Below are 18,542 nucleotides of genomic sequence, written 5' to 3'. Positions count from 1 at the left end.
GCTGGGTAATATTTCATATTAGCCACTGTATGGGTAGACAAACCCTTTAAATTCTCAACAGCATTGGAGTGTTACTTATGTAAGATGCATGCCAAATAAATGCCAAGTGTTTAAGGGGTTATTTCATGACTAATGTAAAAAATGAAAATTAGGTATCATATAGTACATGATAACCTCTTTCTAACAAAGCTAGAACCAGCCCTGTACCTCACATGGATCCAGAGATCTCTCCATTCATTGCTCTGCTAGATTTATATCAAGCTGGCAGCTCAGGGGGAGTGTCTTTTCTGCTACATCTAAGGGGGCGTGTCTGTGCTCTCCCTATCACAGCTCAGGAGACAGTTGTAGGATGAAACTGAGCATGTGCGGCCTTCTCGGTGAGCAGGTCAAAAAACTAGGGGGAAAAAACTGCAGGTGGCGCTATACAGATACATTTTATTGAATAACTCAGTGGCTATGCTAAATTTTTAATTACATGCAATTACAAAAGTATTCAGACCCAGGTGCTCGTAGAATATTTTTCATGGGACAACCCCTTTAAAATAGAATATTAGATAAGAGCAGAGCAAGAATTACAGACCTGCTCACAGTAAGACAGTACATCATACTTGCCTGATTCATCCATTCTGCTAATGCTGTACACATACTGGCTATGAAACATCCATAAGTGGCCATTATTACTGGACAACAGACACAGCTGACACGGAGCCACCACATGGTAGCCAACCTCATTACCACTGCAAATGTATGAAGAAAAAAAAAAGAAGAAGTTAAATGGGCAGCACGGTAGCTCAGTGGTTAGCACAGGTGCCTTGCACACTGAGGTCCTAGGTTCCAATCCAAACAAGACATGGACTTTGTATGTTCTCCCCGTGTTTGTGTGGGTTTACTCTGGGTACTCTGGTTTCCTACCGCACTCCAAAGACATACTGATAGGGAACTTAGGTTGTGAGCCCCATTAGGGGACAGCAAGTGATGCTAATGTCAGTAAAGCGCTGCAGAATATAGTAGCGCTATATAAGTGTATAAAACAATTAAAGGGGTATTCCGGTAAAGTAACTTAATTTTTGAAAAACTGTATTAAATGGGTTTTGCAATCACAGACAATGGGGACATATTGCTAGGATATGCCCCCATTGTCTGATAGGTGCGGGTCCCACCTCTGTGACCTGCACCTAAACAGAGAATGGAGCAGGGAAAGTAGTGGAGGACCACTGCGAATGTGCATCCGCCCTCCATTCATTTCTATGGAGCCGCCGAAAATAGCCGAGCGCTGACTCAGCTATTTCCGTCAGCCCCATAGAAATAAATGGGAGTGGGGGCCGCGCATGCGCTCCCATTCACTTGTATAGGAGCAGCAGGGAGCAGCGCTTGGTGGTGTCCTCCAGCCACAACTCTTCCCACTCCGTTTTCATTGTAAGTGCGGGTCCCAGAGGTGGGATCCGCACCTATCAGACAATGGTTGCATATCCTAGCGATATGCCCCCATTGTCTGTGATGGGAATACCTCTTTAAGGCTGCAAGCTGTGACCCAACCAGAACCCATACCTGTACATATAACCAGAGATTCAATTTACTTTTCAATCCATTTGTCTAGCTCCTGTGAGAGCCTGCAACACACAGAGTATCGTGGCGCATGATCTTGCCTCACAAAACTTCAAAGACTACAATCCCCACAATCCCTAGCTTTCCTGCTGTGAGTGCTGATGTTAACTGATTGGCTGCCCCTCTGCTCAGTAATCACCAGCACACTAACACTCCCTTTGTTTCACAAGACATTTAGCTAGAGAATTGATAGCACCACACTGAGCATGCTCGACCCAACAAAGGCTCCGAAGTACAGGTCGATGCCATGGTAAAGCGGGTAGCAGAGGAAGAAAACTGCTTTTATATCATATGTAATTATTGATGATAAATTAGTCTAAAACATAAGTTATATTTATGGTTACTAAAATACCCCTTTTAATCAAAAACTGTATTGGGGTCATTTATCAAACTGGTATAAAGTAGAACTGGCTTAGTTGTCCATAGCAACCAATCAGATTCCACCTTTCATTTTTCAAAAGGTGCTGTCAAAAATGAAAGGTGGAATCTGATTGCTTGCTATGGGCAACTAAGGGTACTTTCACACTAGCGGCAGGACGGATCCGACAGGCTGTTTACCCTGTCGGATCCGTCCTGCCGCTATTTCGCTGTGCCGCCGCTCCGTCCCCATTGACTATAATGGGGCGGGGGCGGAGCTCCGGCGCAGCACGGCAGTGCACGGCAAAAGGCAGCCGGACTAAAAGTACTGCATGTCTGAATTTTTAGTCCGGTGGCCTCTCGCCGTGCTGCGCCGGAGCTCCGCCCCCGTCCCCATTATAGTCAATGGGGACGGAGCGGCGGTCCGGCGAAATAGAGGCAGGAAGGATCCGACAGGGTAAACAGCCTGTCGGATCCGTCCTGCCGCTAGTGTTAAAGTAGCCTAAGCCAGTTCTACGTTATACCAGTTTGAACTGGCTTAATTCCCATAGAAACCAATCAGATTCCACCTTTCATTTTCCAAAAGTAGCTGTCAAAAATGAAAGGTGAAATCTGATTGCTTGCTATGGGCAGCTAAGCCAGTTCTACTTTACACCAGCTTGATAAATGAACCCATATATGTACAGTACAGACCAAAAGTTTGGACACACCTTCTCATTCAAAGAGTTTTCTTTATTTTCATGACTATGAAAATTGTAGATTCACACTGAAGGCATCAAAACTATGAATTAACACATGTGGAATTATATACATAACAAACAAGTGTGAAACAACTGAAAATATTTTGGTCTGTACTGTATATCATTAGTAACAGTATACGTATATTATTTGTAGACGGCGCAAAAAATATAAAAATAGTCAAAACCTTCTAAGAAAGTGTTAAACATGGGCAGGAGCAAATCTGCTGTGACTGCAAAGCAATAGCAAGCAAGCACAAAGCAGCAGCACCCTGCAGGCACTAGTACATGTGTAAGCACGTAATATTTGTATTATTTTCTAGTATATTACTGCTATATTTACTATAAATGTGAGATTCCACTTTGATTAACCCCTTAAGGACCCTGCCATATTTCACCTTAAGGACTTGGCCATTTTTTGCAAATCTGACCAGTGTCACTTTATGTGGTGATAGCTTTAAAACGCTTTTACTTATCCAGGCCATTCTTTTTTTTTTTTTTATTCTTTATTTTGTTTTATTTTATAGATAGTGTACATCAACAATATCTCAAACAGTCTTCACAACAAAAAAAGAGAGAGCACATGTGTCATTGTATAGATACAGTAGTTAGGTCTGGTACATATTCATGTGACAGTTCAAATTATTGTCATATTAACATAGCATCATGAACATATGAACCTAGTAATGTAAACAAGAGAGAGGGTCTCTAGGTATATAAAGGGGGTGGTGAAGGGAAGGAGTGGGGGTAATAATGTGATGAAATGCAATATTTTTCCCAATTCTTAGAAGTAGCTAGTGAGAACGTGAGTCATAGATGAGTTAAGGCATGTGTGACTTGCGCATCTTGGAAACTCTGCACCTAATTCTGGAGCCAAGGGGACCAGACCTTTTGGTACCTATCTCTGGTTTTGTTATTCATGCTCGATATCTCTTCAGATTGGCAAATTTGATTGACCTTTTGTACCCATTCTTGATGTGTAGGTGGGTCTTTACTCAGCCAATGCAGAGGGATAAGAGATTTAGCAGCTGCTATCAAATGAGTGGCCAGATTATTTTTTGAAGGCAAATAGAACTCACTTGGTCTTGCTATAGTCATGTGTTCTATTTTGAGAGTAAAGGAAGGTGAACATATTTTCTTGATGGTCTGCTCGACCTGGCTCCAGAAAGTGGCAACGCGCGGGCAGTTAAACCAAATGTGGGCGAGGGAGCCAACCTGTGCCTCGCATTGCCAGCAGTTCCTGTATTGGGATAGGTTATGTGCAAATAGAAACTCCGGGGTCCTATACCATCAGGTCAGCAACTTATAGTGGTTCTCCTGAAGGCTTACACACGTGGAGAAACCATGTGACACTTTCAGGATTGCCTTAACTTCTTCGTCTTTGAGGGTTATATTTAGCTCCCTCTCCCAGGAGGTAATGAAAGTGGGTCTGGAAAGAGTCGGAGGAGATAGAAGTAGGGAGTATAGTTTTCCTATTTTTCTTTGGGTTGGATGACCCGTAGATAATATAGTTTCAAAAGCAGTAAGTGGTCTGTTGAAGGAGAATGACTGAATGAATCTCTCTGCTACTCTCTGAAAATGCACTGAATGTAGAGTGTTTATAAATGTGGTTTGCAATATTTCATGTAACTCCTTCTGTGATGGTATCTGGTTTGAAGGGAAAAGCTCAGCGATAGCGGTGTTTTTGAGCTTCTCCCAAAACTCTGAATATGGCGAGTCGATATTAGTGAATGCTCTGGGTAGCAGGTTTGAGGGAAGGAGTGAGGAAGGAAACGGTGCTAAAGTCCACTCTCCACCGGCCACCAGAGGGTTTTTTATTAGTGAGGAGCCCAAGGAGTATTGTGCTATGGTGTCTAAAGCCAGTTGCTTACTGGGTTTTAATAGTTCCAGCCATCTATTTAGGTGTATGGCTTTATAGTATAATGCTATATTTGGTAGGCCCATGCCTCCGCCCTCTCGTTTTTTTTATAAGCAGAGTGTATGGCAGTCTGTGTCTGCGTCCTTTCCATAAGAATTTGGAGAAGAGGGACCTGATGGAGCTAAGTAAGTGGTAAGTAAGTGGGTATCATTAAGAGCGTATATATTATTTTTGGTACGATGTACGTTTTAAGTAAGTTCTTACGCCCCATCCATGAGATAAAGGGGAAATCATAGTCATGTAGGAGCTTTTTGATCTCTAACAAAAGTGGGGAGAAATTTAGGTTGTATAGTTCTGACAGCTTGTTCGGTACTTGGATGCCTAGGTATTTCAAAGAGGTAGGGACCCATGGAAAGTGGATCAGTGTTTTTGCGAGAGAAATCACTTTTGGGATGATGGTGATGTTGAGGACTTCTGACTTTAACACGTTTACTTAAAAATTTGACAAGAGGCCATGTTCGTCCAGTATTTTTGTGAGGAGTAGGAGATCTGAGGTTGGGTTTGAGAGCAAGAATAATAAGTCGTCTGCAAAGGCTACACATTTGATTGACCTATAGTCACCTATGAGGTGACCTATAGTGAAACCATTGATGGAAGGGTTTTGTCTGATGTTCTGAAGGAGGGTTTCGACCACCAAAATGAAGAGGGAGGGGGATAGGGGGCAACTCTGCCTCGTCCCATTTGTAATTTTGAATGATGGGGATTGTGTACCGTTTATTTTTATTTGGGCTGACGGTTGCGCATAAAGTGTTATAATAGCTGTGATAAATTCAGGGGGAAAGTAAAACTTACGTAGTGTGGCTCCCATGAAAGTCCAATTCACTCGGTCAAATGCTTTTTCCGCATCTATTCCCAACAATGCCAGCGGTAATTTACGCTTGTGCGCTATATGTATGGAGTGTAGCAATTTGCATGAGTTATCCCTACCTTCTCTACATTTCACAAACCCTGCTTGCTCACTGCCGATGAGTCGTATGAGAAGGGGACTAATACGAATGACTATCAGTTTAGCCCATACTTTCAAATCTAGATTTAGTAGTGAAATGGGGCGATAATTTCCACATGACTGCGGGTCTTTTCCAGTTTTGTGTATCAGTGTGATGTGCGCCTCTTGCGTTTGAGGATACAACCTGCCCCCCTGAAGTAGAAAGTTGCAGAGTGAGACTAGGTGCTATGTCAACACATCCTCAAACTTTCTGTAGTAGAGAAGCAGAAGACCATCTGGTCCAGGGCTTTTCCCAGAAGGAAAGCTGCTTAGGATAGATTCAGTTCAGTTATTGTGACTGGGGCCAAGAGGCTAACCACCTCAGTTTCAGAGATAGTGGGAATGTTCAAAGCATCCAAGAAGTTCTGGATATTTGTTGTGAGAGATGGGTTTGGGTTAGTCTGGAGATTGTAGAGCCCCGAGTAGTATGAGTGAAGAGCTTTGGCTATGTCAGCTGTCTGGGTGTGGGTTTTTCCATGACTCTCTTTTATCTTATATAAGTAGGTTTTTTCTCTAGATTTCTTGATCAAGTAGGACATTAGCATCCCTCCTTATAAAAAAATACCAAATTTACCAAAAATTTTGAAAAATTAGCAAATTTCCAAATTTCAATTTCTCTACTCTTATAATAGATAGTAATACCTCCAAAAATTGTTATTACTTTACATTCCCCATATGTCTACTACATGTTTGGATCATTTTGTGAATGCCATTTTATTTTTTGGGGACGTTAGAAGGCTTAGAAGTTTAGAAGCAAAATTTCCAAAACCCACTTTTTAAGGACCAGTTCAGGTCTGAAGTCACTCTGTGAGGCTTACATAATAGAAACCATCCAAAATTGAACCCATTTTAGAAACTACACCTCTCAAGGTATTAAAAACTGATTTTACAACCTTTGTTAACCCTTCAGGTGTTCCACAAGAATTAATGAAAAATAGAGATAAAATGTCACAATTTCACTTTTTTGGCAGATTTTCCATTTTAATCAAAATTTTCAAGTTACAAAGCAAGGGTTAACAGCCAAACAAGTAACTTCTTAGTTTTCCCTTATGGTGTTAGGATGCGGTGTTTTACTCAATAAATCAAACCTACTAATGTCCCATGGACTAAATTACACCTCTTAATCCTGCACCTACTTATTACTAAAACTTAGCTTTTATTTAATCTATCTAATATATTTCTAAAGAGTGCTTTTAAAATTGCCAGCTAGTTTCAGCCTGCACTTCTAAGTGTTATTGCAGATCCTGCTCTAGTATCCTAGCTAGGAATGTAACATTGTTACCATTTCTGGCTGCCCACTGCCAGTATAGTTTGTAGGTACAATGTATCATTTACTTATTGTGGAATTGTCATGCTATTGCTTTGCTAGAGGCTATGCTAAATTAAAACATATGAGCAATGCTGCCCTTTTTGCGATGTACGGTGACAGTAAATGGCTTTTTTGACAACGATTTTTTTTTTTACGGTGTTCACCTGAGGGGTTAAATCATGTAGTATTTTTATAGAGCAGGTTGTTACGGACGCGGCGATACTTAATATGTATACTTTTTTAATATTCTTAAAGGGAGTCTGTCACCAGCATTTCACTTTTTTAACCCTTCCCACAGCTCCCTAGCATGCTTACAGTTAATAAAAACGTTACCTCTGGCATCAATCCTGGACTTAAAGAAACCCTCAGAAACGATCTTTATAAGATATGCAAATGAGGGCTCGCAAGTGCCCAGGGCGGCGTTACTCTCTTAGGTGCCCTGCTTGCTCAGCCTTCTCATTGCGTCCCCCCGCCCCTTCCTACCCTCTGCCCGCCCATCCTTTCCCTCTGACCGCCTTTGCACTAACTTGTTATGCTGCCGATATCCCGCGCCGGCGCACTCATTCCTTTGGCCGGCGCATGCACACTGCGATGCCCATTCCTTGTACGGCATCACAGTAACTATTGCGCATGCGCTGGCTAACGGCGCCGATTTTCGCGTCGTTAGCCGGCGCATGCGCAATAGTTACTGTGATGCCGTACAAGGAATGGGCATCGCAGTGCGCATGCGCCAGCCAAAGGAATGAGTGCGTCGGCGCGGGATATCAGCAGCATAACAAGTTAGTACAAAGGCGGTCAGAGGGAAAGGATGGGCGGGCAGAGGGTAGGAAGGAGCGGGGGGACGCAATGAGAAGGCTGAGCAAGCAGGGCACCTAAGAGAGTAACGCCGCCCCTGGGCACTTGCGAGCCCTCATTTGCATATCTTATAAAGATCGTTTTTGAGGGTTCTATAAGTCCAGGATTGATGCCAGAGGTAACGTTTTTATTAACTGTAAGCATGCTAGGGAGCTGTGGGAAGGGTTAAAAAAGTGAAATGCTGGTGACAGACTCCCTTTAAGTTTTGCACAATAACAGCATTTTTGAAACAAAAAAAATCATGTTTTAGTGTCTCCACAGTCTGAGAGTCATATTTTTATTTTATTTTTTGGGCGATTGTGTTAGGTAGGGTATAATTTTTTGCGGGATGAGGTGACGGTTAGATTGGTACTATTTTGGGGGGGGCATACGCCTTTTTGATCGCTTGGTGTTACACTTTTAGTGTTGTAAAGTGACAAAAAAATGTTTTTTTTAGCACAGTTTTTATTTTATTTTTTTGACGGTGTTCATTTGAGGGGTTAGGTCATGTAATATTTTTATAGAGCCGGTCGATACGGACGCGTCGATACCTAATATGTCTACTTTTCTTTTTTTCCCTATTTTTTACAAAACATTTTTACTTTATTTTGGGAAAAGGACACATTTCTTTTTTTTTTTTACTTGAAACTTTAAATTTTTTTGTAAAACTTTCTTTTTTTACACTTTATTTTTTGTCCCACTCTGGGACTTCAACTTTTGGGGGTCTGATCCCCTTTACAATGCATCACAATACTTCTGTATTGTGATGCATTGGCTGTAAGTGTATTACACACTGTAATACACTTACAGCCTGTTTGCCTGTGAGATCCAGGGGGTTGGATTTCACAGGCTGTCACGGAAGGCAGCCACGATGCCTAAGGAAGGCACCGGGCTGCCTTCCCTGCCATCGGGTCCCGTCACAGCAGCGCGGGTACCCGATGGAAGCTCCAGTCCCCGCAAGGACATCGCACGTGCCGCGGTCAGCGCTGACCGCGGCACATCAAGGGTTAATGCGCCGGCATCAGTGATTTCACCGATGCCGGCGTATGTAGCAGGGGTCCAGCTATCAGTGACTGCTGGACCCCTGCCACGGATCGGGCGGGCGCATCTCCTGCACCTGCCCCGATCACAGTGCCATACATGTACGGCGCTGGTCCTTAAGTCACGGAAGACTGCGCCGTACATGTACGGCGCAAGTCCTTAAGGGGTTAAACTATGTGAGCCTACCAGCCACCACAAGGTGACCTCACCCAGATGGGTCCCTACACTACATACAGGAGATTTACCTCTCTCTTGGGCCTAGGCCTATAAAAAATAACTCAATAGGTAGGAAGCAGCTTTATAACATGGGTTGAAAAAAAGACACAGGGGGAGATTTATGAAACTGGTGTATAGTAGAACTGGCTTAGTTGCCCATGGCAACCAATCAGATTCCAGCTTTCATTTTCCAATCGAGCTGTGAAAAATGAAAGTTAGAATCCGATTGGTTGCTATGGGCAACTAAGCCAATTCTACTTTACACCAGTTTGATAAGTCTTCCCCACAGTTTCTCAAGTTCAACCATTGTGAAACAGGGGAAGTAGAAAATTTAGGCAGCGCTGCCCATGTCAGTGGAGAAGGTACTCAGCAGCGTGTGGCGGAAGTCTTGGAAAGCCCTTGTGAGTGTTGTGCCTCTGGCACAACTTGCTGAGGGGAGCATTACTGCCTACCTTCACTAACGTAACAGCCCTACCCACCTACCGATTTCCGCTTCTCTTGTCTTTCTTGCAAGTTCAACCATTCTCAATCAATTAAAGATTAATTGTCAGATTAATTATAACCCTCAATGCCGTTATCCATTAGATCTTTTTTAAATGCTGACACAGAATCTGCCATTACTACCTCTTGGAGTAGGACATTCCACAGTTTGACTGCTTTAACTGTAAAGAATCCTTTCCTGTATCGATGTCTGAATTGCCTTTTCTCCACATGTAAAGAATAAGTATACTAAATATAGCAGTAATGGTCTTGGTGCCTGCAGAGTGTTGTCGCATCTTTGTGTTTCTTATGTTATCGTTAGTAGATTGATGCGCATATACCGTAAATAACCCTTTTCTGCCATATTTACCATCTTAGGCAAGCTATATTCTTCAGCTTACATCGGCAGGCTTCAAAGTAATAACAGCTTCCCACAAAGTCTACAGAACTGGGGAAAAGAAAGCAGATTGACATTTATTAATATTCAATTAAGTAATCAGAGACTGGACATAAGAATATTTCCTATTAACTCTTTGCAGCCTATGTAATAACTCATTGACGTGGAAGCAAACAGGCGCACATTTGTAATGGACCCATCAATCTTCATTAGGAGTCTTGGATATTGCTCCATGTAAGGTCTCATGTATATGACCATATTTTTCATCCATGTGCTATCCAGTTTCTTTGCAGATAGCACCCTGACCTGTTCGTTTCTAAGGGACCATCTGTATTTTTTGCGCATCTGTGCGGCCGTTCCGCAGATTATAGACCATGTCCTATTCTGGTCTGTATTGCGGATGAAAATAGCCCCTTCTATTGATGGGAGTCAGAAAAACATGGGATACACATGTGCATGAAACCTAATCCATAGACAGTTGGAAGCAACAAGAAAGCAACAAATCAGAAAAGGTCAGAGATCAGAAGCCATCAGCTGAGCTGCCTGATGGTACACAGTAAAAACACAGAGCATGTTACTAGAGAATCTCAAGGCTGTACAGAGAAAGGGGCTCCATTTTTTTTTAATAAAGACCAATTGAAAAGATGATTTTTAGCTCAAAATGAGTACAATGCAATAATAAAATGATGCACCCAAAGGTGTCCATAGCCTTTAATTAAGGGTTTATGCACACAACCGTATTTGTTTTGCCGCCTGCAAATCGCGGAGCTAAAAACACGGATACCGACCAAGTGCATGTTGCCATTTCTGTTTTAACTCCTGCAGAAATGTCATATATTTGTCTGGAAAAGTACAGGACACATTGTATCTTTTTTGCGGGGGTTCGAAATGGACACACGGATTCGGACTGAACATACGGTCGTGAACATGAGCCCTTAGTCACAGAGTCACCCAGGCTTTATAGAAGTGCATAGTCTCTCTTTTACTCCGTCCTTTTAGATTCTATACAAAATCCAATACAGATCCTGCTCTATGGAAGCCTCGAAGCAGAAATCTAGTAGAGTTTACATCTTGAGGGACATCTCCACATAAGGTTTAATAGCCATAACTGCAGACTCACATTATTTTCCTGTGTATTGTAGACAAAATAGGTTTGTCTTAGGCCTCTTTCACACTACCATATGGCTATTTCAGTGTTTTGCGGTCGGTTTTTCACGGATCCGTTGTTCCGTTTTTTTGTTTCCGTTTCCGTTCCGTTTTTCCGTATAGCATATACAGTATACAGTAATTACATAGAAAAAAATTGGGCTGGGCATAACATTTTCAATAGATGGTTCCGCAAAAACGGAACGGATACGGAAGACATACGGATGCATTTCCGTATGTGTTCCGTTTTTTTTTTGCGGACCCATTGACTTGAATGGAGCCACGGAGCGTGATTTGCAGGCAATAATAGGACATACATTCCGTTTTTTTTTGCGGAACCATTGAAATGAATGGTTCCGTATACGGACCGTATACGGAACGCCAAAAACGGCCCGCAAAACGGAAAAAAAAATGGTAGTGTGAAAGAGGCCTTAGAGAGCTTTTCACTGCTGCATCCGTCTACTGCACATAAAACACATTAGACTTGTATGATATTCAGAGCATGCATAGAACTGGTGCATAATCCATACAAGTACGGACAAGCTTCTTGGATTTGGTTCAGTCGCGCTACAATGAGCAGAAAATATCAACCCAATGCACATGAAAAACAATCCGTACAAGGCAAATTACACAAGATAACGCTCACCCACTTACATGCAGATTACATGCCTGGATGAAAATAATAAACTGACACCTATAAATCAAATGACTGTCAATGGGAAAATCCCCTTGTGCATTCTGGTGCAGTGACTTACCTGCTCGTTGTAGGTGCCTATTATAGATGCAGTGTAAGGCTACTTTCACACTAGCGTTTTGGGTTTCCGTTTCTGAGATCCGTTCAGGGCTCTCACAAGCGGTCCAAAATGGATCAGTTTTGCCCTAATTTATTCTGAATGAAAAAGGATCCGCTCAGAATGCATCAGTTTGCCTCCGATCAGTCACCACTCCGCTCTGGAGGTGGACACCAAAATGCTGCCTGCAGACGAAGCAGAGCCAAACGGATCCGTCCTGGCACACAATGTAAGTCAATGGGGACAGATCCGTTTTCTCTGACACAAGACGGATCCGTCATGGCTATAGAAGACATAATACAACCGGATCCGTTCATGACGGATGCACGCGGTTGTATTATTGGAAGCCTTTTTGCAGATCCATGACGGATCCGCAAAAAATGCTAGTGTGAAAGTAGCCTAAAATGGGTGACTGATCATGTCCTAAAATGAACACTGTACAGACAATAGGCAACCCCTATTGGAAGGAATTCTCAGTTCACAATGACTTTTGAATGTCTTCCCATGTGAACCGTTACATTGCATGCCAGCTGGTTTACTACTACATAGCAAGCGGATATGCAAATACCTTCTTCCCAGAATTCCAAAGGAGCATTGCCTGGCCTATACACCGCTTAGGTGCTCTCCATAAGGATCCTCCTACTACATAGCAGACACTAGTAATGGTTCAGATGTACATGACATTTCGTGTTTTACTGTTCGCCTTTGGTTACAGAACATCCATGGATTTTGTACTGTAGAACTAGAACTCAAATCCTGATGGAATATAAAATAACCTCACAGGTTTTGGTTTATTGTTCCTACCTGCATAGCTAAATGAGAAATGAAATTACGGTCTTAAAGGGGTTTTCCAGGATTACTATCACTTTTAACACAAATGCTTATGTAGCTGGTTACTTCCTGTACATATTCCCTATGCTTTTTTGTCTTCAGTTTGGGCCCTGCTGAACCGTTTTCACTATGTACAGTACACAAATCCCTCTGATTTGTTTCCATCCTGTATGTACCACTTCCTGTATCCAACCAATCTATTGATGCACGTACACATACAGAGGAAGTCCCAGGTGTAAATATGGATAGCATCCAGGAAGTGGCATGCCTAGGGTGTTTGGCACCCCGGGCGGGTTCTTTCTCTGGCACCCCCCACCAGTACTTTTAAAAAATTGCACCCCCTTACAGTAGTATTGCCCTCATTGTACAACCTTTACAGTAGTTTTGTCCAGATATGTGCCCTCTCATGGTAGTTATGCCCATATTGTGCCCCTTCAAGGTAGATATGCCTTCACTGTACAACTTTCACAGTAGTTATGCCCACATTGTGCCCCTTTAAAGTACTTATCCCTTTATTGTGCCCCCTTCACAGTTGTAATGCCCTCTTTGTGCTTCCCTCACAGTAGTTATGCCCTCTCTGTGCCCATTTCAAAGTAGCGATGCCCTATCTGTGCCCCCTTCAGAGTTGTAATGCCCTCTCTGTGCCTCTTCAGAGTTGTAATGCCCTCTCTGTGCACTTTCATAGTAGTAATGCCCATTGTGCCTCCTTAATAGTAGTAATGCCCATTGTGCCGCCTTCATAGTAATAATGCTCACTGTGCCTTCTTCACAGTAGTAATGCCCATTGTGCCCCCCTCCATAGTAGTAATGCCCATTGTGCCCCCCTAATACTAGTAATGCCCTTTGTAGTAGTATTGCCCTCTGTGCCCCCTTTGTAGTACTATTGCCATCTGTGGCCCCTTTGTAGTAATAATGCCCTCTGTGCCCCCTTTGTAGTAGTAATAATGCCCTCTGTGCCCCCTTTGTAGTAGTAATGCCCTCTGTGCCCCCTTTGTAGTAATTTTGCCCTCTGTGCCCCCTCCATGGTAGAAATACCCTCTGTGCCCCCACCATGGTAGAAATGCCCTCTGTTAAATAAAATAAAAAAACACAGTAACTACTCACCTTGTCCCGTTCCTGAAGCTCCCAGTCCTCTCTCCCCTACAGACACAGATCGCTCTGCAGCACAGTGTGGGCTGAGCTTATGCAGATTTCCGGGCTGCAGGCTCCGCCCACACAGGTCGTCAGCATGATCTGTGCCTACAGGCTGAATGGTGGAGCGGGGAGAAGTCTTCCTGCTTCACCATTCAGTGCGGGAGAGACCGAGCGCAGGGAGTTGAGTGACAGGACCACAGTTCCCTGTGCTCCAGCAATGAACGCTTCCATTGCTTCTAGGCTCTGGCACCCCCTGAGAGCCGGCACCCAGGGCGGACCGCCTTCCCCTGAGCACGCCACTGCCTCTAGGTTTCTGCTGTTTTAAACAGCACACACTGGGTGGTGATGTCTGCGAACGGCGATTGCAGACATTTAACTTCTCAGATGCAGAACTCCCAGGACTCAAACGGCTTGCCCATGCTGATATCGGGGAATCCGTTCGTTGGTGGTGGTAGGTTGGAGCCTGCTTGAGGCAACGCCACAGGTATTCCTACAGAGGCCTTCAGGTGGCAGCGCTCCATAGGAATATATATAGGAATTTCCCATAGGCTGCATTAATAAATAAATGCAGTCTTTGGGAGAAATGACTTTTTAAAAGGGCAAAAAAAAGCTTTTATAAATATAAAAAATTCTAATCACCCCTCTTTCTCCATTATAAAAACAAACAATAAAAAACTAAAGATCATAAGCATCCCGAAACACCCGTACTATTAAAATCTAAAAATAATTATCCCATACAGCGAACATCATTTTTCGTTGCTTTGCCTCCAAAAAAATTAAATGAAAATCACACACCCAAAACCATATCAATATAAACAACAGATTGCCCAGCAAAAAGTGAGCCCTCACGCAGCCCTGTAGATGTAAATATAAAAAAGTTATAAGGGTCAGAATATGGAGATGCATAGCAAAAATCTTTTTTTCTCCAAAGTTTTTTCTATTTAAGTTTAAAAACACAAAAAAACCCATATAGGAACGTGGTATCGCTGTAATCGTACTGATCCGGAGAATGAAGGACACAGGTCAGTTTTACGGCAACTAAAAACTAACCTATAAAACTGTGTTTTCTTGCTTCCCACTACATAACATGCAATATTAAATGGTGCCGTTAGAAAGTACAGCTTCTCCTGCACAAAACAAGCCCTCATATGGCTATGTGAATGGGAAAAAAAAGGAATGGCTCAGGGAAGGCAGGGAGTAAAAGACGGAAATGAAAAATGGCCCAGTCCTGAAGTGATTGAAAGGATGCTGGTGCAAACCAGAAAACCCCTTTAAGGTGGATCTGTTACCACTTTACGCTACACTATTTAAAGGTGTTATTTTAAGTATTTGTCACCTATCCGTAGACACCCAATTAGTCCTGTAAACAGAGAGGTAGACCGATATGGACTTTCAGATTCAGACAGAGAGGACTTGGGGACCTCTTGTTCTCAGAATCACTGCCGTTTGATATTTATCAGCTATCTAATGCTTAGATGAATACTATTCATTGAATAACCCCTTAAGGGGTCTGGTGCCCTATTAGCCCTAATGGCACAAAAGAATATTGTGTCATTTGGCCAATGGCAGTTATCAAACAGTTTGGCATAATTATACACGCCCTGTATTCCAGAGGAAACACTCCCCTTGCTTCTGTAAGCTCTGACTGGCTGCCATGTACTGGGCTTCCTAAGGCTAGGTTTATGAGTCACGGCTGGCGCGTGCCATCAAGACCCTGCCTACCTCTGGTGTGATTTTGCAGGTTGATCTGAGGTTTTACATTCAAAATTGTGCAGTCATTAACCATCACTGGTGGGCAGAGTTCGGGCCATGTGGAAGCCACAGCGTGTACATCCAGCCTAAGGAACCTTTTATACAGGTAGATTGTTAAAAAGAACGGGCCTGCAGTGGTCGCAATAACGCCTGTACAAGCGTCATATTCCGGCCATTTTACTCCCTGGAAAAAGTCAAAGGCGTACAAATACGCCTTAGACTTTTCCCTGCTTTTCATCAGCGTAGGGCGCGCTGTGAACGGCACAGGCGGCGCAGCGATGCTGCCTGTGCCTGCAATAACCAATAGCAAAGCTCTGGACAGCAAGGAGCTTTGCTATTGGTTAGTTTTGGGGGGCGCAGGAGAGATACAGGTCCTGCATCAGGGGAAGCCGGCGGGCGCTGGAAGGAGGATGGGCCGGCTCCCGGGGGATGTTTGAATATGGAGTGCCGGGCGAGCTGCACAAGGACCCTGGTGGCGGTGGAGCTAAAGACTGGACGCAGAACAAGGTGACAGCAACGTGTAATGTAACGATGTGTGTGATGTATGTAGTGCAGTGTGTGATCATCACACACTGCACTACATACATCACACTTCATGTCACACGCTGCACTACATACAGCACACACATGTATACATCACACGCTGCAGTACATACATCACACACATGTATACATCACACCCTGCACTACATACATCACACACATGTATACATCACACACTGCACTACACACATCACACACATGTATACATTACATGCTGCACTACATACATCACACACATGTATACATCACACGCTGCACTACATACATCACACACATGTATACATTACACGCTGCACTACATACATCACACACATGTATACATCACACGCTGCACTACATACATCACACACATGTATACATCACACGCTGCAGTACATACATCACACACATGCATACATCACACACATGTATACATCACACGCTGCAGTACATAAATTAACACATGTATACATCACACGCTGCAGTACATACATCACACACATATATACATCACACGCTGTACTACATACATCACACACATGTATACATCACACGCTGCACTACATACATCACACACATGTATACATCACACGCTGCACTACATACATCACACACATGTATACATCACACGCTGCACTACATACATCACACACATGTATACATTACATGCCGCACTGCATACATCACACACATGTATACATCACACGCTGCACTACATACATCACACACATGTATACATTACACGTTGCACTACATACATCACACACATGTATACATCACACGCTGCACTACATACATCACACACATGTATACATTACACGCTGCACTACATACATCACACACATGTATACATTACACGCTGCAGTACATACATCACACACATGTATACATCACACGCATGTATGTGGTGCAGTATGTAGTGAATGCAGACAGGCTATTATAGCCAAGTGGTAAAGTCCAGGGAAGATCCGCCATATTGGACTGGACTTTATCACTTTGCTATAATAGCTTGATGTTAGTTAGACCAGTAATGGCCCCCTGCATAAATCCCCACCTCTTACACCCCGCTCACATCACCACTAAAGTTAGTAAAAAAAAAAAAAAGGATTGGAAAGTGTAGTGTAGCAAATCCAGCAAAATAACATGTAGGCTAACATATCTTTTTTCTTTACAGTGGAATTCTATGGTGACAGATGGCACAGTATGGCGTCTGTCTGAGGCGTCTGTTAATGTATATACGTTTTTTGTGTGTACATTAAATATATGGCAAAAATGTCATGTGAACCCGGCCTACCTGACAGGGAAGAAGCTGAACAGACCCCGCGTACTATGATGGAGGCCGTTCAGTTTCCATTCACGAGCCTGTCTTTTTACCAGACCAAAAAAGTGCTGCATATAAGGCTTTTTTGTCTGGTCTTTAGACAGAATCTGCAACAGAGGCTCCAAACCCAGATGTGAGCGAGTGCAGGCAGAATATTATGTATTTGAATTACTGCAAATTTCGTGCTCCTTCCCGGGTAAAGATACCCCTCAAAAATGTCGGAGGAGTATTTTTACTCTTCTGGAAAAAATGTAGTGCGACCTCTGTGGGCCTGTCCTCTATATTAGAAAGTTGTCACCGTTCTCAATGCTTGCTTTTAAATGCTACAATAATCTTGTCTTTTTTTTTTACACTAATGCAATCCTTGGCGTGATGGCTCGTCCTTCCTCCTCCTCAGCCAAGCACTGGCCTCAGTGGCCACGTGCCATACGTCCAAGCATTTTGCCGAGGCCAATAATTGGCTGCAACATCATGTGACTGAAATACTTGAGGTCATCCCTGCAGAAACGGCAGTGAACACCAGGGCGTTGGAACTGGAGAGCCGGGTGATTTAACTGGATTTTTTTTATTTCATACCATTTTCTGCTCATCGGCAAATGTCTTAAATTCCTAGGCAACCCCTTTAAGGTGAAGTAGGCGTTCCAGCCGGTACTAGTGAATGTGCCAGATTATCGTGAAGCTCTCAGGGAAACAAGGTCATGGTCAACCTTGTAACATCTAACCCAATGACATTTTTGCAGTGGTGGGTAAGTCACCCCTTGACCAGGCTTCCCATGTGGGAAACACTGATGTTGCGATGCTGTAATGCTGAGATTTTGCCACAACTCCCAGGCAACCATGTTTCACCCTGTAGACAAAAGCATCAGAGACATATCATTCCTACTTATACTGCGTTTACCTCTGCTGGCGGGGAGACCTAGTGTTAACCAGTCATTATAGGAGCACGTGTTCTATGAATGCATGAAACCTCTGGCGTGTGCACTTACTCAGTGGGAGGGATATCTGTAGAGAACATCTCCCGGTCCGCTCCAGCCAGCAGCTCTGCCTTCATTCCACGTGTGCTTAGCACCTGCGCACAGTACCTGCAGTGCAGGACAGAGACTTGCTTCTCCTTAAAGATGGAGGCCACAAAGGACATGATACTGCAAGTAGAAATATACTTCATT

At 43.3% G+C, this 18,542-nt stretch overlaps 1 protein-coding gene across 1 annotated transcript in view; it reads right to left on the bottom strand.

Annotated features, from left to right (window-relative positions):
- Positions 1–18,542, bottom strand: part of FAM72A (family with sequence similarity 72 member A) — a 58,582-nt gene that overhangs the window by 27,922 nt on the left and 12,118 nt on the right. The window contains exons 2-4 of the mRNA XM_040421842.1: positions 18,363–18,518; positions 9,853–9,930; positions 613–737 (exon numbers count right to left, since the gene is read on the bottom strand). Of these exons, the coding sequence (XP_040277776.1) occupies positions 613–737; positions 9,853–9,930; positions 18,363–18,514 (355 nt within the window). The 5' untranslated portion in view covers positions 18,515–18,518. The remainder of the gene's footprint in view (positions 1–612; positions 738–9,852; positions 9,931–18,362; positions 18,519–18,542) is intronic.

This window comes from Bufo bufo, chromosome 3, assembly GCF_905171765.1.
Source record: "Bufo bufo chromosome 3, aBufBuf1.1, whole genome shotgun sequence".
NCBI classification, from domain to species: Eukaryota; Metazoa; Chordata; class Amphibia; order Anura; family Bufonidae; genus Bufo; species Bufo bufo.
This window is presented reverse-complemented; position numbering and strand designations above follow the sequence as displayed.